Source organism: Stigmatopora nigra, chromosome 13 (assembly GCF_051989575.1).
Source record: "Stigmatopora nigra isolate UIUO_SnigA chromosome 13, RoL_Snig_1.1, whole genome shotgun sequence".
Taxonomy (NCBI): Eukaryota; Metazoa; Chordata; class Actinopteri; order Syngnathiformes; family Syngnathidae; genus Stigmatopora; species Stigmatopora nigra.
In genome coordinates, this window is record NC_135520.1 from 4,340,097 (window position 1) to 4,363,350 (window position 23,254).

At 40.8% G+C, this 23,254-nt stretch overlaps 2 protein-coding genes and 1 long non-coding RNA gene across 5 annotated transcripts in view; 2 read left to right on the forward strand and 1 right to left on the reverse strand.

Moving 5' to 3' along the window:
- Positions 1-1,753: 1,753 nt before the first annotated feature.
- On the reverse strand, positions 1,754-5,520 carry ap5m1 (adaptor related protein complex 5 subunit mu 1). 2 transcript variants are annotated; one of them, XR_013328313.1, is made up of 9 exons: positions 4,754-5,520; positions 4,002-4,659; positions 3,617-3,844; positions 3,396-3,535; positions 3,141-3,226; positions 2,958-3,070; positions 2,783-2,879; positions 2,383-2,520; positions 1,754-2,268 (listed from the first exon to the last, which is right to left on the reverse strand). XR_013328313.1 is itself a non-coding variant. In XM_077730986.1 (8 exons), the coding sequence occupies exons 1-8, from the start codon at positions 4,819-4,821 to the stop codon at positions 2,444-2,446; spliced, it is 1,467 nt and encodes a 488-aa protein (XP_077587112.1). In that variant the 5' UTR covers positions 4,822-5,520; the 3' UTR covers positions 2,289-2,443. The 2 variants fall into 2 exon arrangements, 1 of the variants encoding a protein (XP_077587112.1); XM_077730986.1 differs by lacking the exon at positions 1,754-2,268 and having other exon boundaries at positions 2,289-2,520.
- exoc5 (exocyst complex component 5) lies at positions 5,032-12,812 on the forward strand. Of its 2 annotated transcripts, XR_013328312.1 has the most exons (19): positions 5,032-5,243; positions 5,475-5,569; positions 6,397-6,544; positions 6,676-6,870; positions 8,048-8,112; positions 8,594-8,622; positions 8,708-8,817; positions 8,929-8,973; positions 9,056-9,196; positions 9,270-9,352; positions 9,430-9,639; positions 9,734-9,881; positions 9,965-10,073; positions 10,266-10,386; positions 10,829-10,915; positions 10,992-11,100; positions 11,186-11,401; positions 11,729-12,461; positions 12,554-12,812. XR_013328312.1 is itself a non-coding variant. In XM_077730985.1 (18 exons), exons 1-18 carry the CDS (start codon positions 5,217-5,219, stop codon positions 11,915-11,917), a joined length of 2,127 nt encoding a protein of 708 aa, XP_077587111.1. In that variant the 5' UTR covers positions 5,032-5,216; the 3' UTR covers positions 11,918-12,812. The 2 variants fall into 2 exon arrangements, 1 of the variants encoding a protein (XP_077587111.1); XM_077730985.1 differs by having other exon boundaries at positions 11,729-12,812.
- Positions 12,813-19,138: 6,326 nt separating this feature from the next.
- LOC144206188 (uncharacterized) overlaps positions 19,139-23,254 on the forward strand; it is a 34,092-nt gene continuing 29,976 nt past the window's right edge. The window contains exon 1 of the long non-coding RNA XR_013328315.1: positions 19,139-19,412. This is a non-coding gene — a long non-coding RNA (uncharacterized LOC144206188). The remainder of the gene's footprint in view (positions 19,413-23,254) is intronic.

The following is a 23,254-nucleotide window of genomic DNA, read 5'->3' on the forward strand; positions in this document are numbered from 1 at the left end:
ACTGTCGTGTATAAATAAATCACAGGGTACTAAAAGTATTTTAAAATTGAGCTTGATAAATGGCAGTTTAGCCACAATGATCCTAAAAAAATGAAATTCTTCAGCAGCTTTAGAAAACTGGACAAAATAGCTTTACAAAAACTTTAAAATGTTGCATAAAAAATCATGAAATGTAACCATTTTTATTTTTAACTAATCGAAAAATTCACTTACTAAGCTTATTTTTATGAATATCATTTATTGTGTCTTTATCAGTTATTTTAAAACTGTCAAGGACATTTCATGATGATAAAATTCAAAACTTGAAGGTTATTTTGAGGGGTTAAATGGTTTTCTGCGTACATTTTTAAATCATTCAAGTTATTTTTGCATTCACTTAAGGATCTGGGCCATAGCATTAATTAGCAGACTTGGAATTATAGATTGTTGATGTTATTATTTCAAATACAAACTGTGATGGAGAATCAGTGTGCTCAGTTCTACATTTTACTTTTTTCTTTTTATCTGTGCATGCTTGCCAAGCAAAAGGAAAAGCCTTGGGAGAATGCTAAACTGCAGAGCATATACTATATATGATTGGCATGTCACAACCCACATACTCACACAGATGCACACACAATCTACATTACTTTAGTACTGAGATTTTTGACTACAGTGAGTGAGTTAAACCTCAAATGAAGCATTTAATGAGGTGGCATTTTCTTTTTTTTTCAATTTGCAACCCACTAGGGCCAGTTTATGATTAGACAACATCACCTAAAATGTGATTGCCTTGCCCAGCAGTCAATGAGGCGACTGTTTCTTAACTGTTGAGATTACAGCGACCTCTCTCAGTGACTGTGAGGTATAACTGCAAAATAATTACTCATGTAGATTTGACTCACAAAATTGTTTTATTTAAAAATGTATAAATGTGGCCAAAAGGGTTCTGAACATGGTTTAAGCAGTTTTTCTTTTTATTAAGCAAACACTTATGGAATATGGAAAATTATCCCTTGACACTATTTTGGAATAAAATGGAAACAAATGGGTTTGAGGACAGTACTAAAAGAAAACAAAAACTTTTCCAACATTTAAATTGACTAGTTTTGAGTAAGTTTAAAAATTGGTATACCTTTCAACATATTTACTCAGCAACGTTGTGCGTAAAAATGGTTTCAACTTTACAGTGCACATGGAGTATATTTCGAATAGAATAGAATCCTTTAGTCACGATGAATTTAAAGTGGAACAACTGAATGTAAAGCTTCAGGCTACTCAGCCGAAAGCACTGGAGCATTAACACAACAGTCCCTGAACAAGGCAAATCCACCAGCAAGAAGTCAATGACTGTAGACATGAGGAGCCAGTCTGGCGTCATCTTGAGGATAAAAAAGCCTTTTCCAGCTGGCTACCCATACACACTAGGCCTTAAAGCCAAATCACGGCGAAGGAGAAGACCCGAGAGGTCTCGGTATCCGTCGCTCGGCGTGGACACTCAAGAAGGTGAAGGATGTTGTGTGAGCAATTGGTTCCAATTGACAAAGGATTGGTCATGGTCAGCCTTGTGAGTTGAAATCCACGTGAGAATGTGGCATTTGAAGCAGTGAGGGGGCACAAGAGGCCAACCGCAGACAATGGGGCACTCAGAAGAGTCTGGATGGAGTAGTGGCTGGGGCACAACCTCCTTTGATTTAACCCTTTAACATTAGTTATGTATTACTTTGATGTGAGTTCCTACCTTGTTAAGTTTCCCCAAAAAAGCTCCTAGCATACATATTAGGAAGTTTGCCTTAATGTGGCTGTGATAGATTGACAACTGTGTTCTACAAAACCAACAAACAAAGCACTCCAATGAAGTTAGTTCACCTACATAACATCAACAGAAAGCCCAATCTCATCCATCCTTGTGACTCTTTGGCCAATTAGTCAGGTCTACCAGCTGAATGTTTCCCACTGCTTTAATGTCTCGGAGGGCCAAAGGGTCAGCGCTCAATCACAGCCTAGCTGGAGAGGTTGTTTGTTTGAACTACTCACTAGTTGACAGGGCGGGTACGGGGGTCAAAAGTAGTGGGGGCTGGTGCAAAGACCCCTGCCAGCTCTAAAGAGTTGCCTTTTGTCAGCAAGGCTGTGTTCAAGGCAGTCAAGCCTTTCACTGCCCTGCTGGCTCCGGCCTCTGCAGGACTACAACAGCTGATGACAAGGCCCCAGATGCTAATTATCCGGCTGATGGAGAGTCACTGAAGTGGGCCCGTCAGAGCGAGGGGTGGCCCTTATGCCTGCAAGGGGCTAAATGGAAGGGAGGGGGGGGGGGGGGGGGTGAAGAAAGGTTGGAAAGGAGTCGGAAGTACTTTCAGTCTTTTTTTTTCTTTAATCAATATTTAATCCAGTTGAACTTTATACCTCTAATTTAATCATCACTGAGTATATTGGAGAAATGTGTCGTCTTTGATTTGTGTCCGGATTACAGAGACATCTGGCATATGGGAGCAGGACTTGTCGAGTTCCAAATGTAATAGTCTTTAGATTTAAGTTCCCGAGCTGAAAGAAGGATGCATTAGAAATAAAATATCAAAATAGTTGATGAATATTAATTAATATAATATGCAGTGGTACCTCTATTTACGAATGCTTGTACGTACGTCTGAAATTTTTTGGTTCTAAAACACTTTGAAATGGAATTACATATAAAATAGTGCTCTTTTTACCAAAAATGCAAGTTATGAAACAAGTTCTGGAACCAATTCATTTCGTAAGTAGAGGTATCAGTGTAAATCATATCAAAAGTATAGTGTAAACTTACAAGTTATTATTTTTGGTTTGGCTGACGAATACACCTGTACTGAGTTTTGGTCTACGCAGCATCCAGAAAGTGTTATGTCAGGGACTTTAAAGTACAACTGCAAGGCAAATAAAACAAAATACATGGTAAAAAACAAATGAATATTCTCCACAAAAGTGTGTATGTATTAACCTACTTTCATATAAGCTGTGAGTTCTGTACAAATGGGGTCAGTAGGTCCTGCTGCTGGCCCTGAAAAGTTGATCTTGCCTTCCATTGTAACTTCACGAGATTTCGGAAACTTTGGTCCTGAATGTACAAAAGTGGTAAAGAATTTGTTAGCTTCTTGACAAGAGCTCTCTCATCACTCAACACTCACCAAGGACCCATACCAGTAGGTTCTTCTCCTTGGACACGTCAACATGTCCAGAGCTCACTTTAACATCCACAAAGCCCATCTGAGACCTGTATAAAAAAAATATATTCATAAGGAGAAAGACTATAGATTAAGTTGTATAGTCATATAGTATAGTTTTGACCATACTGCTTCAAAATATCCTTTTGACGATCTTAAATTGATATGAGGAGAAAATTAAACTGCATGAGATTTAAAGGCATATATCCCTTTGATTACCTGTTAAAAAAAGATAGGTGTGCTTCACAGTACTCAAAAGTATTCTTCACACTCTCATGGAGTTTCAGGTTGGCAGACAAAATCAGGATTTTTTCCTCTTCCTTTAATTGATATGACCCAAGGATCGGGGGGACAGGTACCTATAGGAGATTAGAAAAATGAAATGATAAATGAAAGGAATATTGAATGTATACTAAATCATATTGGCCGTGGACGCTAACCTGTGATGTGTAGCCACATAGTCGGAAAGGCTCCAGGGGAGGAGAGAAGGGAAACTTGTACGGTCCCGAGAACGACGAGCCATCGGAGTTATCAACGCTGCAGGCAGTCAAGATACTGGAATCCAGCGAGGTGACACAATGATGAACCAGGATATCCTGCAGGGGTGATCCATTGGGTGGCAGAGTGAGGGTCACTGTCACATCTGGGAGAACTCCTTCCACTTCACACTGTTATAATAGTCAAATGAAAAAACAAAAAGTCAAATCAAGGATCAGAAAACCATTTGTGCTCATTCATACCTAGGAACAATTTAGTGTTCAACCATTCTATGGATGGGCGAAAAAAAAGAAAACATGTTCTTATTTGCTTTTGCTGTCCACTTACTTTGCACATAACAGTGCCGTACACATCCCACGTGTCTTGTTTACTTGGGTCACCGAATTGCATAGAGCGTACAGTTTCTGTCAATGCTATATTAACGACAGCCCGTCCGCGGTGAAAGCCTGTTTTCCAAACTGGGTGCTTCTGGCTGCCAGCAGGAGCAACCACAGAAGATGTGACGGGTGCCTTGACAGTTGGCACGTCAAGAGGTGTACCAAAAGGGAGGACCTCCAGGAGCACAGGGGGAAGCATTGCCAAGCGGGAATCTATCACCTCATTATCAAACTTCCCTCCTGGTCCCAAGAGAAAATCCTGTAATCCAAGGAGAAACGTGATGCCCTGTGAGACGCACATCAGTTTGACCATAGGTGGGCGTGGCTCCAGTGGAACCTCCACTAGACCCAGACAAGCAAGGATGACAGGTCCTTGAGTGATGACAACCACTGGCCAGAGCGTTTCCTGGCCAGGCCCGACGCGCAGTTCATAAGTAGGGGTCTTTGGACAGCGACGACAATCATCTCGGAGAAGGACGAACGGTTTGTGCGGGTCTGAGAGGCCGAGCTCAGTGAGCAGGAGTCTGAGCACGGCGCTGTCCTCAGGAACTGCCACATACGACGATCCACCAAATTTCTTTGCTCGGTGCTCCACTGTGGCAAACCTCCTACAAGTGAACGTTAGCAATGTTACAAATACGTTCCATGGATGATCACATAAGAAAGGCGTGAATAAAATTGACAATCAAGCAATATACCTACCTTGAAAAGCGAACTGAAGCATTTTCACCTTTATCGTGCGTAATAATCCACAAAGCCCGAAAACTCATTTATTTACTGGGTTGGCGGCGCAAAGTCAAGATAAATGTTCGCTAGTTCAACAACGAATTGAGCGATTTTTGACTCCCGATTACTTTGTAGACTGTACTTCTTGTTTTTGTCTCCATCCGTAGATATTATATACATAGGAACTAGATGAACCAACCAGAGATGTTTAGTGCTTTAAGATGGCCGTCGGTTACTAACGCCGCCGACTTGGACGCTTCAAATCCAACGCTCTATATATGATATCCACGTCTCCACCCGTCTCACACAGGAAGCAGGATCCGCTAGCTGTCAACAAAAGGCAACATTTTTAAAATCCATGTCGACGTTGGCGTTATTGCTGAATTTACGCTCCTTCGTAGAAATTGTGATTGTTCGCCTCGCCAGCTGATCCTTCACGATGGCGACGACTGCTCAGCTTTTCGAGGTAAAATCCGGATTTTGGTTAGCCATCAGTAGCTAGCTGTCTAGCCTTCCTTGAACGCTGCTTCTTCTTATTTGCATGCCCTTTCTGCTTTAGGGTTAGGGTTAGGTTTGGGGGTTAGGGTTGGGGATCAACATCCCAAAACGGGATCTGAGAAAGATCTCGCCAGTAGGTAACGAGGTTATGTTGGGAAGTTTTGTGTGATACCCTCTAATGTTGATTTGTGTACATTAGGAGCCCTTCGATGCTGATGAGTACATTGAAAGATTGGCCTGGCGGACACCCGGAGGAGGATCCAAAGGAGGAGTTGAAGCATTCGACCCCAAGCGGTAATAAAAAAAATTGTTTGAACTACATTTCTTGGGAATGTTTATACATATTGAAAATCGGAGTGTTAAACACATATTTCTCTTTGATTTTTCAAAAATTAATTGACTTATTTTGTTTGGTTGAGAGTAAAAAAAAAAAAAAAAAGCATTCCTAATACCAATTCTGGTCAACAGTAAGCATCCAAGTATTTTTTAACAGAGAATCTAGTATGTCTTGTATATTGTATTGGTCCAGTTCTTTTATTCAACAAAAGTTTGTTGTAGTCTTGTTTATGCTTTGGGTGGAAGTTATTTTCATTAGCAAAAATTGCCACAACTCTTTAACTGCATGTGTTTATCCTGCCTGCCTTATCTACTTCCTCCACAAAACTCTTGCCACTACCTCGTCGGAAGCTCTTAGTGAAGAGTCGGAGACGACGTATCTTCGAAGGGCACCACATTTGAGTCACCAACCAGGGAATGAGTGTCTGCAAAGAAAGTCTGGAAGATGTCTTTAAGCTGCAGCCTTTGCTTCGGGAATTAGTCAGAAGATTATACACTCATCATTTTGGGATGTTTCCTGCTCTGTGAAATATGCTGCTGACTTAGAACATTTGCTCAGTAGTATTTATGGCATCGGAAAATGCAGCTGACGAAGCTGCTCGAACTTCTTAAAGCGGGGAACCTAAGAATTAAGCATGTGACACTGTTCTGTTTAACAACCGCCGTATGACTGGGAGGTCAGTGGGGCGAATTTAACCTTGTGGGACTTGATTACTTTTCTAGGCAGCCTATACGTAATCCCAGATGAATTTAGCAATTTGACACCATATTACCCGTCACGGCAGGTTGTTGGAGGAGTTTGAAAATCACATAGAGGAGTTGAAACAACTGGATGAGAAGATACAGCGGAGGGTTGAGAAGTTGGAGCATCAATGTCACCGTGAAGCTAAGGAATTTGCCCACAAAGTGCAAGACCTGCAAAGAAGCAACCAGGTTTGCTTTTTTTTTTGGACCAATTGTATTGAATTGAATTGGATGCTTTTTATTATCATTATATAAGTATAATGGCCGTTATTTACTTTGAATCATTTCATGATATGACTTGAATTTTCCTCCCTTGTCAGGTGGCCTTCCAGCATTTTCAGGAGCTGGATGAACATATCAGTTATGTGGCAACCAAAGTATGTCACCTGGGCGATCAACTTGAAGGTGTGAACACTCCACGACAACGTGCCGTAGAAGCTCAGCGTCTGATGACCTACTTCAACGAGTTCTTGGATGGGGAACTGCGTAGCGATGTATTCAATAACCCAGACAAGGTGGGTAGGATGATTTCCCCCGCTTGGTGAGATTGTGAGACCACTGAAGAGTAATATGCTGCTTTTCAGCTGCAGGCAAAACGGTGGAGGATTAAGATGTAAAACTCCCTTAATAACTTGTCAAGTTATCACAAAAATTGCATCCCACAGCTAACTAGATTGAATAAATGCACTGCTTTTTGACAGTTTTACGATGGACTAGCCATGTTCATGCTAAGCATAGTTGTATTTATATAGAATATTACTGTATGTCACATCTATAGAAGTTGAGATAAAATGCAGACTTGCAGGAGGCCCATGTTCATATTAGATTGTATTGTTTGGGCTGACTGTACTTGAGCTTCAGTAAGCTTTTTTTATGGTGGGAGGTCTGAAACAGTGAGGGTGTGTCAGGGTCAAGATCGTTGTTCCCAGAAAGGGGTGCACGGACATATCTGTCCAGATTCCTTTTTCCAGAGCATACCTCCAGATGGAAGGGGTTGAAAAGTTGCAAGAGAATAGCTGGAGGGGAATGGCTTTGCTAATCCTCCTGAAAGGGAGGGATGGCCCGCCAGCGTGGAGACAAGTGCTGCTAAACCCTGACTGCAGGGAGACGGCTACATTACTTACATGGGATTTAGCTAATCTTAGCTGGGGGACAGATACTTAGAAAACCTTCGCTGAGCAGAAAGGCTGGATCCTCCTCACGGGAGCAGAGTAATGATGTTAGCTGAGGCAGGCATATGCGGGAACAGAGGAGTTGCATACAGTGGGCCTTTCGCGGGGCCGGGGCTTTTTTACAGTCAGCGTCTATGTCAGGAGTGGGGGTGGGAGGGGCATCTCCATTTAAAAAAATAAATAACATTTTTTTTCAGGCAGATATCCCTGGCCGGACAGATTATAGAAAGCGATTTTGAATCCTTCAGGATTACAGGCCATTGAGAAAAGTCAAGCCAATAGAGCTGCATGTGTTGCTAAGTTAGCACGGCGGGTGCTGATGCCCAGGTGAGCTCCGCCTGTCTGTTATCAGCCAGCTGTTCAACACAGAAAGGCGGGGAGGGCTGTTTTAAGATGATCCCCCTAGTGAAAACACTGCCGGCGGCTCTTTTTTTCCCAGAGATGTCCGCTTCTTATGGTCATGATGGCTCGCTCTAGCTCATTTCTTCCACATGTTAATTTCCTTACCCTTTTTTTTTAGATTAAAGAGGCTGCTGATATAATTCAGAAACTACATCTCATTGCCCAGGAGCTGCCATTTGACAGGTGAGTCAGACATCCTAGAGACAGCTTTAAGCAAGGCCACTGGCAAACATGGGCAAGGTGCGGTATTTAGCATGTTAAATATCCATCACACTTAATCCACCTGTTATATGTAAGCATCATCAATTATAGATGGAGCGAACTAAAGGGAATGGTTACCCATTTATAAGGCACACTGTCAGCTTTTGAAAAAAATGAAGTCTTAGTTGCGAATTATTGTGCGGAAAATACGATATGTTTTTGCCGCTCTGCTTTTTTTGCCCAATTATTATCCACAAAAGCAGGTATGTTTTTTATTCATAGTATATATAATGTGCAGTCAGTCATCACAATTTCTAGTCCAAATTACAGTGCTTAAAATGTCAACATTTTAAGCAACACTTTAAATACTTTAGTAAATGTATTTTGTGGGTGTGGGTGTATAATCAAGAAACTGCTGATTGTAAGATGATCTCTTTTTTCTGTTTATTTTTTTGGTGTGCAGATTTTCAGATGTCAAAGCCAAAATTGCAAGTAAGTTTCTTAGGTCTATCGTATATACAATTATCCTCATTGGAAGGTTATTATACATGTGTATTTTTTGTATTCTTTCTTTCAGGCAAGTACCATGACCTGGAGCGACAGCTAATCCAGGAGTTCACTGCTGCCCAGCGCAGGGGAGAAATTGGGCGTATGCGGGAAGTGGCAGCAGTTCTCCTACATTTCAAGGTGACTGAAAATAGACACATTTTTGGGGGCAGCTACTGTATATCTTTTGTTCCTGTTTTTAATTTCCTGTTATTACTAAAACATTTTAACCATTGTGTTTTTTTTCTGAAGGGCTACGCTCACTGTGTCGATGTCTACATCAAACAGTGTCAGGATGTAAGTGAGGTTTTTTTTAATTTATTTTTTTACTAAAAATGGGATGTTTAGTCATTAAATGTAATCCTTGCCTTGGATTTAGGGTGCTTACATGAAGAATAATGTGTTTGAAGACACAGCAGCCCTCTGCCAAAGGGTCAACAAGCAGGTAGGCGAGGTCTTCAGCAGCCCAGAGACCGTCATGGCCAAACTCATCCAGAATATCTTTGAGAACAAATTACAGGTACTTCTTTTGTACACTTTTGAAAGTAACTTTTCTCAATGGGCCTTTTATTAACAAGTTTCTGTGTATTTAGGCCCACGTAAGGGAAAAACTGGATGACACGCGACACTCTGATGTGGAACAGTACCTCAAGAACCTCTATGACCTTTACACCAGGTAAGCCATGCTTCCTTTCATTTCTTTTATGTATATACCACATTTTCATCCTTATGCTTTGTTTCCAAATACACCAGAACCACGTTGTTGGCCACCCAGCTCAGTGAGTTCAACCTGGGCTCCGACAAACACACTTTCCTGTCCAAGCTCATTAAGAGCATTTTCTCCTCCTACCTGGAAAGCTACATTGATATGGAAAAGGACTACCTTCGCAATCGCGGGGCCATGATTCTTCAACGTTACTACGACTCCAAGAATCACCAGAAACGTCCAATTGGCACTGGAAGGTCAGATTTTCTTTTTTTTTTTTTTATTATTATTATTTTTTAAACAGTGCTCATTTCACAATCATGTACTAATGTTGAAGTGTTGTCAATTCAGTATCCAAGAACTAAAGGAGCGAATAAGACAGCGCACCAATCTACCCTTGGGCCCTAGTATTGACACCCATGGGGAAACGTTTCTCTCTCCGGAATTGGTGGTCAACCTTCTGCAAGAAACTCGTCACGCCTTTGAGAGATGCAACAGGGTAAGCCTACATGGGTTACGTTTTAACTTCGGCTATGGTTGGTAATGCAAACCTAATGCTTGGCTTTTTGATCACAATCACAGCTTTCAGATCCAGCAGACTTGCCAAAGAACGCCTTTTTAATCTTCTTGCTGCTGGTCGAGCATCTTTGTGTGGACCACATTGACTATGCTCTGGAGATCGGCCTTTCAGGTACAGTCATATTTTAGGATTATGGCAGAGAACAAGTGAATCATGTAAAATGTTAGCTTAGTTTAACTTTTGCTGCCACTAAAGTGTTTTTATTGAGGAGAATTCATAGGACAGAAATAAAGATTTGACTGCATTGTGCCGACACTCAAGTGTATCATTTGATTATATTCTCGCTCTTTTACTTCCATACAGCAATTCCCTCCTCAGATGCCAAGAATGCCAATTTGTACTTCCTTGATGTCGTCCAACAGGCAAACTCCATATTTCACTTGTTTGACAAGCAGTTCAACGACCATCTTATGCCTCTAATAAGGTAAAACGCTTTATTGTTTACAAAATGTGCACACATACTGGAAAAAAACAATCCTAATTAAAAAATGGCAAAGTACATTTTTGAAGTTCATGATTATCTTCCAAAATCAAATTTTATCAGTTTGGACGTTCAAAATCACGATTTGCAAATCATTATATTCTGTTTTTATTTATATTTAATATGACTCCCAAGTTCATTGGTATTAGGCTTATACAAACAGAACAATAAACATATGACAATTGTGACTCATGATAATATCAATAAAAGTGAGCATATATTTGTAAAATACAGTTTCATTCAGCTGTTATGCTGACTCAAGCACAATAAAATCTGTTGTGTTCATCACACAATTGCCAACTCACCAATTTAATTTATTGAGTCATTTGGGTTGTCAGATGACCTACCTTTAGGCTTACGTTATTATTCAAATTTGTGTTTACAGTTCATCCCCAAAGCTGGCTGAATGTTTGCACAAAAAGAAAGAAGTCATCGAACAAATGGAGGTCAAACTGGACACAGGAATAGACAGGTTAGTGAGTTCCAACAGAAAAAAACACATTGGGTTTTGTATGGATTGTAAATGCTGCCTGTATTTAATGCTATAGAACGCTAAACTGCATGGTGGGACAAATGAAGCACATCTTGGCAACAGAACAAAAAAAGACTGATTTCAAGCCAGAGGATGAAAACAACGTCCTGATGCAGTACACCACAGTAAATATGACATAAGCTATAAAAAAAAACGGAAATAATTTTTTTCTTCCATGTTTTAAATGTCTCCCTAATTATGTTTGGGTAGGCCTGTGCCAAGGTCTGTGTCTACGTGAGAGGGCAGGTAGAACATGTGCGGAAATCTATGGATGGCAAGAATGTGGACACGGTGCTGACAGAGTTGGGAGTTCGCTTCCACAGACTCATTCATGAGCATCTCCAACAGTACAGCTACAGCTCTATGGGAGGCATGCTGGCCATCTGTGATGTGGCTGAATACCGACGATGCGCCAAGGACTTCAGGGTGAGTGTGGAGCAGAGTTCCATGGCAAAACATGACCACCCTCCCTTACAAAAATAGCCTGTGCATCCTGCTCTTGAAATATAACTTAACTTTTCATGTAGGATTAAAAAGACATCTCCAAAATTCTATTCAGATGTATGCTGCTGTCAACACTGTAAAAGTCCCCCATGAAAAAACCTTACAAATGATATTAAGAATGATCTTTCATGTAAAAAAAAAGATCTTCATTACTCAACCTGAAATAACTTAATACTAATAATTACATCAGATAATGCGTTCAGGATTACTGTTTTTGTTCACCTGCTTTTTTCTGTATCCACCCTGCAGGTGCCTCTGGTCCTGCAGCTCTTTGACACTTTACATGCCCTGTGTAACCTTCTGGTCGTTGCCCCTGACAACCTAAAGCAGGTGTGTTCAGGTGAGCAGCTGACCAATCTAGACCGCAACCTCCTGCACGCCTTTGTCCAGCTCCGAGTGGACTACCGTTCAGCACGATTGGCTCGCCACTTCAGCTAATTTAGACTGAGCCACCACTTGGCAAACACCCTCCGTCCAATACCAGAGTCCGCTGCCATGCTTCAATGAATTGATGCACTTTGGATAGAGACACCTCCGCTTAAGAGGATGCCACCGTGTCTAGGATAGACTTTCCTAGCGTTGTCATCAAAACGCCTGATGGTAAATGTTCCTTGGGGTTATGTGCATTTTACCTCTTGCTTAAAATGTGTATCAATGTAATATTTGTTTTTTAAATACTAATCTGCCACTCATGTTTAGATTTCCCCTTAAATGGACATTGATTTATGTACAACAGCAACAAAAAACATTATTTTTGATTGTGCCAACTCTATCAATTCTCTGGCTGCCATCGGGCACCCAGAATAAACCCTCACACTGCTGTAAAGGGAAACAAATAATGTCTTGATCAGCACGAGAAGCAGTGGACGGAGCTCTGTCAGGATAAGAGAGACACATGACCACCTTGCTGACCATTGACCCCAGAGCACAAAGCAAATGTCAAGAGGCCACTGAAATGAAGTGAGATCCAAGCCTGAAGCAGGTCTGAGAACCTCTTCAGAGGTTTGGGTGGTCCTTTGTTGGTTCAGATGACTGCTACGATGGGTCACTGAGCATGTGTCACTGTAATTGCAGAGATCAACACTTGCTCAAAGACGTTCCCGGCTAGAAGTGCACAATCCGGGTCAGCGGAGATGAAATACTGACTTTTACTGATTAGAGAAATACACTAGGGAGAAGCTCTTCACTCAGCACTTGTGCCGCGGTTGCTGTCTTTTTGCACTAAAAGAGGAGGTATGGATGATGCTGGAAATGTTTTTCTCTGCAAAGCTGCTCCCAATGTAGTGCTGTTTACCTTAACCAGAGACTCATTAAACAAAATGGATGGATTTTATCTTTGCCTTTATCCTCAAAGGAGAAGAGCGACGACGGCAAGTTGTCCCGGCGCTTTAATATGTGTGAATGTCACTTTCAAAGTGAAATGAAACCCATTCCATTTCTATAGAAGTCATCAAGTATTCATGGGAATTCTTGCCACCAGAGCAAAGTTCTTTCTTCTACTTGGGGAAGTGAGCAGCGCCGGAGGGGATTAGATATCTCTGGCTTGATGAATTGTGTGCAGTAGTCATGGACGGCGGTGAGATAGAGACGCCTGAGAGCTCGGTTCCAGCTCCGGCTGGTTGGCGTTGTGTAGAAGGTACACACAGCCGAGCATGTTCAAACAACATAATTAATTAGGCTAATATTAATATTATCAATGCCACATAAATTCAATTCTCTCTGCCCTAATCACAACTGGTTAGGTTGTAAAAATTATTTTGTTAGGCCCGGATGCAAACAAAGAGTCTCTTCCAAACATTGGAGAACTATTTGTATTTGGGGTGTGATTAGTGTGCGTGATGCAGGATGGGGCTGGGGAGAGATGCCAGGTCTGTGATGATAACCGGTGTGGAGACCAAGCAAGGCAGAGGTGCAGCCTGTCCCTAGGGGTCCCCAGCACGGGCTTGTGGAAAAGAGGGAGGGATGTGTTTTTTTGGGGAGGTGGCTGTTTGAGCAGGTGGAGGGGATTAGTAGTAGTGTCAACACTGGAGAGCTGGATAAGACTGTCCTCTGTTACTTGTCAATTGCAGCAGCTCTTGCATTCAATTTTGGATACATAAAGACACCAGAACGTACTGACTGGGACGGAGGGAAAAGCCAGTGGTTTAACCGCTTAATTTATTATGAATCTGTATGGCCAAGTAACTCCGAATACAACCTTTACCTGGTGGACAAAAAAACAAGGAGGATCAGTCATAACAATAAAGTCAAAGGTTTGAACCTGTAACTCTTAAGAGTACAATAAAAGGTGATTTTTACAATGGTTACACTGATTGGACGGGGGTAAAGGTAACATCTTGCTTTGCAGTTAATTAAACATTTAGTGGAGAATGTTTGCTTGTCTATATGTGCTCTGTAATTGTCTGATGAGCAGTTCAAGGTAGTTAGGCTCATGTGATTCGACTGTAGGCTCCAGCATCCAGGGTTAGGTTAAAGAAATGAATGACATGATGAAAACCACTGGAGGTGGTAAAGGCTCCACATTTCCAAATCCACACCTCCTACCCTCATTTACTTATTTCCCTCACAATCCTCCCCTTTCCACTTCTCTGACCACACTTTTCCGTGTTAGTCCACTCTTTGTGCACCCCTCCAGCTAGTCCTCCCAACAACATCCCATAAATCCTCGCTTTCAGGACATTTCCGCCGCCTCAACTAGGCCGGCCCTCCCTCGTTCTCCTGGAGCAGTGACAATAAAGCATTACAGCAGTCAATCCATGTCAACAACAGCTTTGCTTAATTCCTACTAAACACGTTTCAACTAAATCTTCACCTAATGATGCATAATGACTGCTCTTTAGCGCGCCTGCAGCCTGCCTCCATTCACATGCTTTATTTTGCTTTTTTGCTTTTTTTTGCATGAAATCACAATCACCTTGTCAAAGAAAAGTAGTCAAATGGACACTTCCTTCACTCATGCATTGCAAACTAAAAATTCCAATTTTGAAACCTTCTCCTTGACAGGTCAGGGGCACAATGCCAGGTTCTCTGATGTGCTACAGATGATGCCCGCCTCTTGACCTCATGCCCAAAAGATGTCAGGGCCAAAATGGCACAGGTGCTGCACCACCTTCACTCAGACGACCAGTCGGCGCTCTGGTAAGAATGATGCCAATTCTCCTCTTTTATCACTTTTTAAAAATCGGACGAGGCTCGATCGAAGGAAGCTCTCATTTCACGCATCGACACATTGTGGGGGAGACTACTGTGCTGTACCTTCGTTCGTTCCCGCAATAAAATTATACTATTACTAATTCTCTGGCGGAGTAGAGTATTTTCCCTGTGTGATTTGTTGGCCCGTTGCCTGTGCCTTGCTCTCTCTTGGCTGGGTTTCTGTGCTTGACTGCTCCACAGGAACAGACTGGCACTCTAGCTGAGGGCTCCGGGGTTCACACACACAATCCACTAAACACGTCTCTGTGTGAGGAGCTTCATTGCTCGTTTCATCTTAAGCCTTTCTCAACCCTCTTTTTTTTGTCGGGAAACATTTTACTATGTCATTCTTATACTTTATTTACATTATAGGGCAACATTTTATATTGTGAATTTGCAATTACTTTATACCCTAATGAAGTCGTGACACATTGTCTGTCAAGAAGTTTCTGCTTATCATCAATGCTTTACTTTCCGTCAGTTAGAATTACGTATCTTGGTCTGAGTAGTATGTTTGTCTATACATTTCCACCTAGTGCATTGCCTATGCGCTTTTAGACATATTTGCTAATTCATTGGCAGCCTAGGTTTATATAGATTCACATAGTGTTATAATGGTTAGTCAAAGAAGAATTTCACCCAGCCTTCAGTTGTAATAATTTGGCATCTATTGTCATCTAACAATGGCATCTAACATGGCAAGAAGGTGCCAACCGCTTTTTTTCTGTTCACTGTGCCTTCTTGATGATGAAATTGTGAGTCTGACAGTATACAGGAGGGGGCACTAGTGCTCCAGCTTTGCTCTCCTCCCCTAGTGAGGCCTTCTCTTCCTCTCAGTTCCACAATGGAGGATGTGCCTGAGGGAGGAAATCTTGCTTTTTTAGGTCTGCAGTGAGCCCATATCCCTTAATCCCCGGCCATGATTGACAATCATGATTTAGGGTATATGGTGTCCCATTCTAATCCACGAGCAATGATTTCATTTGCATACCTTGCGTACGTGGCCTCGTTTTGGAGGAAAAACGTCTGCCTTTGTAAGTGATACAGAAAGGGAGAGGCAGAAAGCTGAGAGTAATAGTGAGAGCAAGATAGAGACTAAGGAGGAGAAAGAGAATGGATGAGGAATGTTTGTGTTTCCCCCCTTTTCTTTTTTGCCAGGAGCAGGATGAAAGCAGTCTCCACTTTCTCGCCAAACCGTCACATGTTCCTCTTGAACACTTTTTTTATTTATTTTTACCTTTCAGACAATGCAGTTTCAAGTAAATGCTTACATTCAGAGAAGAGGCAGAGATGAAGGAACACACAGAAATGCTCCCTCACACGATGCAAAACTAAATTGCTATTTGCTCATTCTATAACCAAGTCAAGCTTAATTATAATCATGGGAGTTTGGGAGTTACCATATAATCTCTGGAAGGTATTAAGAATTACCCAGTGTATACCAGAGTAAAAAAAAAGAAGGAAGAAAAGAAACAAATACAAATACTTCCAATTATTTCTCAGGCATGTGGCCCATGGGAGGGGAATCAAATAATGCTCTGTGTGTAGAATGTCCACAGAGACCATTCATCCTCATAAAAGGCCAAACGAGTATTCAAATATAATTATTTTATCCTCAGATCAAAATACATTGCCGACAACAAGTTATATGTTGAAAATAAGCAAACAGGTGACAACAAATCAAAAATCTATTTGATACCTTGTACTGGAGCTATATAATACTCTTGTACATTTTAAAATAACAGTGGGCACTCATTTATAACTGAACATTTATTATTATTTATTATTATGGAACTAAAAATAACCTAAAAATATCATTTTAAACATCATTGACAAATGATGCATTGGTCAATTTAATTTTCCAATGAATTGAATGAGATTGCGTTTGCTATTTAAAAAAAATGTAATTTAAATTTTACATGAACCTGGATGTCTGATACACATTTAATTAAAAAACAACAACAAAAACACAACTCTGAACCTATAACTCCTCAATTATCAAGATGGCAAATCACAAATGATAGTCTGTATGCAAACTTTATTTACAGTCCTCTGTGTACAATCCTTGAATAAAAATAAATGACAAAGAAGTCAACTCCAGAAGTGTGAGATGGATACACTAATCACTTGGACCCCAGGCCACCCTGTATAGGATTCATTAGGTTAAACAGACATATTTGATTAATCCCATATGAAGATTTGAACTAACCAATTGACTCCATTTAAACTTGGTGGGTTGGTAGCAAAATGAACAAGTATTTTTTTATTTACCACTTATCCCAATTCACATGGAGGGGACATCTACTAGTGAAAGGAACCAAATTATTGGATGTCTATCATCGTGAATAGCACTGAGCAAGTTAAAAAATAAAAAAGTTCCCCACTGCCCTCACTTCTGTGTAGGATAAAAATGTGGGAGGTGACACAAAACGACACCCGAGGGTTCGAGAAATCCAACTTCATTAACCTCCTCCTCACCATCATCCCATCTCCAATGTCCATCCAACCCACTCTAGAATTAGTTTACCAAGCCTGGTCTAATTGATTGCTTTTCTTTATCTTTTTTTTGTATTTTTTTAAATTTTTTCTACCTCCTTAATTTTGTTATTAGTGCAGCAGAGGCGCAAAGCGGCTCCCTTTCTCGCATATTGAGAAATTATACTCTTGTACTTGATCCAGCTAACAGGATTTTCTTAAATTACTTTATAAAAGACCATCTTTTAACTTTCTCGATGCGTTCATTAGCAGGTCTGCCTGAAGGCCCGCTCACATCAATTTCTTGGGTTAAAGTTACAAACTTAAGGCAGCTCAGATCCACGCTCACGGTGGTTTGTGGACAACGACGGGGGTTTCTGGGGGCGGAATGGAGACAAATTATTAATTTGGGGAAGTATTAGAAAAATAAAGAGATTGAATTAAGAGTATTGGCCCTCTGTTATCCAGCATGGATGCCTCAGGGACTTACTGTGGTGGAGGACATTATGCAAATGTTCTCTATCTCTCTCTCCCTCTCTCTGTCTCTATCTCTCTCTCCCTCTTTCTTTCTCTCTCTCTCTCATACTCTCTCTCACTCATACACACACTCATACAGTCAATCTCTGCTCTTTTATAATCTTCCACTCTCAGTGTCTCTCCTTAATCTTCATCTGTCAGCAGAAGAGACAGTTTCTCCTGTTTGCTACAGCTTACTTTTCTCAAAATGGCTCTCCGTGACTTTTTCACAATGTCCAGAAGCTAAAAATATGCTTTAACCATTGTCTCTCCCTATTCTTTAATTTCACATTAATCTGTGCCGTTTAAATTTGTTTTTATTTTGATTTACTTTTTTTCTGATTTTAATCTGTGCTTTGTTTATTCTATTTTACTTGTATCTTTGGCATTTCTGGATGTAAAGTGTCCTTTGGAGGGTTTAAAGGTACATTGATAAAATGTGCTATTATTATTATTGATATTATTATTATATTACTAGTATTAGTATTATTATTATTATTATCATTATTATTATACAGATGGGGGGAAATGCCCTAGCCTTTAGTCATCGCTGTTGTTTTTTGTCAAAAAGACATCTCATAATTATATATTTTGCATATCTATCCCTGTCCAAGGTTATCTTTATTAACTCTCCCCCATTATTTAATTAACAAACGAAAAAGAGAGAAGTAGAAATATAACAAAAATAACACCGAATTTCCCCAATGAGGTATTAAAAAAAAAAGACCATTCTATTCTATTCAGGCAGCAAATGATCCCTCCCAGTCAAGATGTATTGATTGGACATAGTATATCATTGGCTGCCAATAACAAATTAATTTGTATCCCTGCAAAAAAGATAGGAAAGGAAAATACTTTATTTTAATCATCTTAACTTTCTTCTAACAGGAGACCTACATTATCAAAACATGAAGATAACAACGTTGGAGAACTTGTTGGCTTTTCGTTATCTTAGAAATCATTTCAAGTTCCAACTCCTAATTCCAATTTTTCTTATAAAGGTAAGTGAAGATTTCTTTGACTTAATAAATGCTAGCTCTTTCAAATTAGTAGATTTCTCCCCAAAATGTTTACTGCATTTCCCATTGGCCTTCCAAAAAAAATGCTTGTTACAATTGGTCAAGTCACTTGGTGTTCTCTATTAGTACTGTATTTAGTTTCACCAGAGCAATAAGCTGTCATGGGATGCTATTATTAATATTCAAGCTTGACTGTGCTAATCTGACATCAAAAACCTGGTCATTACGGACGCTTACTCAAGCAGTCTGCAGAAGACTGATATTGCTTCAATTAGGGTCTTTACGGAAGCAAGTTACAGAGAGAAAAGGGCCGAGGGGTGGATGATGACAGGGAGCTGGCCAAGGGGTTGAGGATGGGGGAGTGGAAAAAGGAGGGCACAAAAGCAGGGTGTCAGTGACAAGGCCGCTAATCTTTCAGTGGGCGGGGGAGACGTCGGAGGCATCCTGCGCTGACACTACAAGCACAACAGACAGATTTGATGTTAACAAATATTAGCTTGAGCTAGATGTGGATGTATTCTCTTTGACACACTCATTGCATATTTACACACAGATGTTACCACCGTCCAGGCCAGGAAGAATACGATGGAAGGCCACTGAATAAAAAGGCTCTCTGAGGAGCAAGTAATTGGCCCCTCGACGGCAGAGGCGACAGAGAGACACGTGGATTGATAGAAAGACATGCACGCGCCTCTCATCCGTTGTGCCTCTCTTCCCCCGATCTGATAAAGGTAAATGTGTATCAAATTTGTCGTTTGATGGGCGCGAGTTTCCACAAACAGAGCTGACATGATGAGCCTGTGATCTGCCTGTATGAGAGTCAGCAGGGGCCCAGCCAGCCAGAGATCTCAATCCTCACCCCCTCCTGCACTGCCTCCTCAAATACTGTCACACTCACACTTGGCTGTGTTCACATGCAGTCTAAGACTCAGTAATTGCCGCACGCCAACCGTATCTCTTCCCGTCCTCCGCCTTGGACTCATTCGCTTGCTCGCGGTTGCCATCTCTCTCTCTTCCTCAAAGACATCTTTTCCTCTTTCGAAAAGGACACTCGCACACTTTTTCCTCTTCTCTCGCACTCTTTCGCTTATCTCTGGGCTTTACGCCTGCACACTGGTGAAGTATCCACACTTACCTATGCCTGCTTCCAATTGTACCAAAGCAAAGATGAAAGAGAAAAACCATGGAAACGTCACACAGAAAAGTCAGGAATTACTGGGAATTGAACACTCGTTCTCAGACCCAATCGGGGGGCTTCCATCTCTTCTCTGTTAACTTTTCAGACTATTCAACAATTAAGAGATTATGACTCTGATGAAGTTGCATACATTCACAGGTGGTAATAGCCACTACTGGAATTTAAAAAAGAAAAAGAAAAAGAAAGGATTATACGCAGCTTTTCAAGGGGTTGCGGATCAGGTGATTTCTAGGGCACCAAGTTAAATAAAGTTTAGTAGAAATAGCCCATTGAGACTTTTCTGTTAGGAAGTGACCTCCATTACCACAAGGATCCAGAGTATAGTAACTATGCTGCAGAGATTATTCTTTTAAAGGAAAGAAATCTTCATCACGCCCCTTATTGCTTTGAGCAAATCTCTTTTTTCTTTGCACGCAGTCTTTCTACCACTTTTTCTGGCTTTCAGGAGTCACTGGGTTTGAGCCTTTTCACTCAGAGTTAATGGTTCTGCCTCTAGCCAGTCCTATGACTTTAATCCTGGAACTTCACATCAGCCTTCTACTTCCGCTCCACCGTGACTGGTATTTGGAATATAACATCATTCTGAGAAAAATATTTAACAGCAAATTGAGCTTTATAATACTAAATATATATTTTAAGTGTACTTTGTTAAATACATCATCACTTCAGGTTTGTGTTATGAACAATCGATTGCCAAAGCAATGAAAACAGATGATAAAGTATGAATGATACTATCCTACATGATCGAAATCTAAAGGTCTTTCACGTCTTCACTCTCTTATGTACATTAGACTTTGATATTAGGACATCATTAGGACTATGAAATGTTTTCATGATGCCATACAGACGTGCAAAAAAAAAACAGACAAGGAGGAGGAGGGCCAGTAGAGAGCTGAACTTTGTTAATGGAGTGTTTCTCTGCACAAGTCACTTAGCTTTGAAAGCCAAGCACCCTCCGGCTAAGGACTCTGAAGCGCGGGAATCAGACATGCACAATCAGTTCCACTCCTTAAATCTCTGTCAGAATCGTATCTATTGGAGCAGCCTTTGCTTCATTTACTTCTCCATCAGTTAATGGCGTGTGATCTGGCCAAGTGAACTACAGAAGGTTCTCTTCTGTCTTGTGCTGATTTGCATGTGCATACACAAACACAGGCAGTGCCTATCTCTCTTCCTGTGCCCTCGTCGCATCTGTTTAGGCAGGGCCTTTGACTAATTTGCCCATCGCACTCGCTGTCGGCTCCTTTACGGTTGGAGATGTTTTGACGCGTCTCTCTCGGTTGACTTTTCTCCATTGGCGCTGTCTATGATTAAGAATACTCTAATATTAAGCAAACGCCAAGAGTGCTTGCCTGCATGGTTGAGGGATGTGGTCTTCCATAGCATGTGAGTCAGCTGCTCTGTATCAGTGAAGGAAATAAAGTGTTTAGAGCGTGCACAGCAATTCCACTCTAAAGAAATGTAATCTAAAGTGCAGATGGAGAAGGTTCAAGGGGACATGTGCTTTATACTCAACATGAAAGAGATGCACACTACACAATGTGCTTTTATTGCACAAATATGACACCAAATAGTGGATTCTTGAATAAACTCTTTTAATTTTAATATTGAAATTATCATTAAAGTCCTGCTGTCATCGATTGACTTCATTAAGACATGACTTGCAGAAGCAAACCATTACAAATTCATTTTTATTAGAGATTTTTAATAGGTATGGTGAAATCTGAGTGATAATCCATTTTGAATACTATTTGGCAAGATTGAATTATTGAAATATTGTGTAAAAAATGTGACAATGTAGCTTTAAATGGTCCCGAAAAAAATCAACATAAAAGTACCTTTTTGTTTCACCTGCATGTGAGGACACGCCAAATTGACATCAGAGATGCATTCCGCTGGGATAGACTCCACAACTCTAAATATAGAATACCCTAATAATATTGATAATTGACTGAACTGAATCATTCTACATGGTGTAAAACTGTTGTAAACTTTCCAACAATTCTTATGGGAAAAAATGGGGCACATCAGTGACAGAAAGAATGTGCCAAGCCACCACTCAGGCCCCTCCAAGCCTGGACCTCCACCCAGCAACTGGACTCACCAAGTGATTAGTTGAGGATTAAAATATTTGCTGGGCAAATATCTGCCTTAGTTGTCTGACCCGACATCACATGGGCTTAACCGTCTTTCACTTTCCTTGACAAACCACAGAGACATCTACCGACCACGCCCCAAGTTGTCCATGAATCATTTATAAGATTTTCAGTGTCAAATAATTATCAGTAGCCACAGCTCACGAGGACATTTCCTTTTAGAGAATGACATTGGCTGAGCTTGTTGAACAGTGCTTCTTTGGGTGCAGAAATGTTTTTTGGGAACGAGTAAACGCTTGATGGATCATGTGACCAGTTAAACTGGGGTAATGTGTGAATGGGATTAGAGAACGTACACATGCATGCAGGGACTCATACTGAGTGCAATTGAATTTTTTTTAGTAAATACTCTATACAAGCAAAAATATAGTCACCATAAAAATAAAAACAATGCTCAGTAGGGAGTACATATAATACATACATATGACATACATTTAACAATGTGTATATGTGGTTATAGTGTGCATCAGTGGTTAGCATGTTAACCTAACAGTCTATGAATCTCTGCATACATTCATTCATTCATTTTTTGAACCGCGTATCCTTACAAGAATCACGGGGGGTGCTGGAGCCTATCCCAGCTGACCTTTGGGCACGAAGTGGACACTCTGTATTGGTGGCCAGCCGATTGAAGGGTACAAGGAGATGGACAACCACTCTCACTCACTCTCATACTTAGTAGCAATTTAAAGTGTCTACTCACCCTAAACTACCTTATAGTACATTGCTGGATGCCAGGTTTTAGCTGCCAAATGAATTATTTTTTAACCCTTATGGTTAAACAACAGGGGACTCACATCACTCAACAAATTAATAGTGCTTCTTATAAATGTCAACATCAGCATGCACCTTGTAGCCGAACAATACACTGTTCACTACCTGGGCCCTTGTTATCCTTTATTACCCACTGTGACCGCTATCGGGGGGTTCATATTATGTTAGGACATTTGGCATAGAGTGCACTTTCACTCAGTTTTTCCATAACTTGAAGGCTGCAGGTGGTTTTATTATGTTTCGTTGAATTAATTAAAAGGGAAAACTTGTTTTTTTTTGGAAACAAAAATGGCATTAAATTAGATTACAAGATGGACAGACCAAATAGTTTCAAAGGCTTGAGAGGATACTTAAACCCCATGGCGGGTTCATTTGTCTATTTGTTGTTTGTGTTGGTGGCAATGGGGGGAGGGAAAGAGTGCTTGAAGACTCCATCCAAAGTGCG

What these genes read in the sequence shown, in the direction of transcription:
- ap5m1 (XM_077730986.1), bottom strand. Translation starts at nt 4,821, where the DNA reads ATGAGTTTTCGGGCTTTGTGGATTATTACGCACGATAAAGGTGAAAAT. An exon ending in CCTACTGGTATGGGTCCTTG is followed by an intron (nt 3,071 to 3,140) that starts GTGAGTGTTGAG and finishes TTGTACATTCAG; the next exon opens with GACCAAAGTTTCCGAAATCT. An exon ending in AACTCACAGCTTATATGAAA is followed by an intron (nt 2,880 to 2,957) that starts GTAGGTTAATAC and finishes TTTGCCTTGCAG; the next exon opens with TTGTACTTTAAAGTCCCTGA.
- exoc5 (XM_077730985.1), top strand. Translation starts at nt 5,217, where the DNA reads ATGGCGACGACTGCTCAGCTTTTCGAG. An exon ending in TCTTTGAGAACAAATTACAG is followed by an intron (nt 9,197 to 9,269) that starts GTACTTCTTTTG and finishes CTGTGTATTTAG; the next exon opens with GCCCACGTAAGGGAAAAACT. An exon ending in TCTGGAGATCGGCCTTTCAG is followed by an intron (nt 10,074 to 10,265) that starts GTACAGTCATAT and finishes ACTTCCATACAG; the next exon opens with CAATTCCCTCCTCAGATGCC.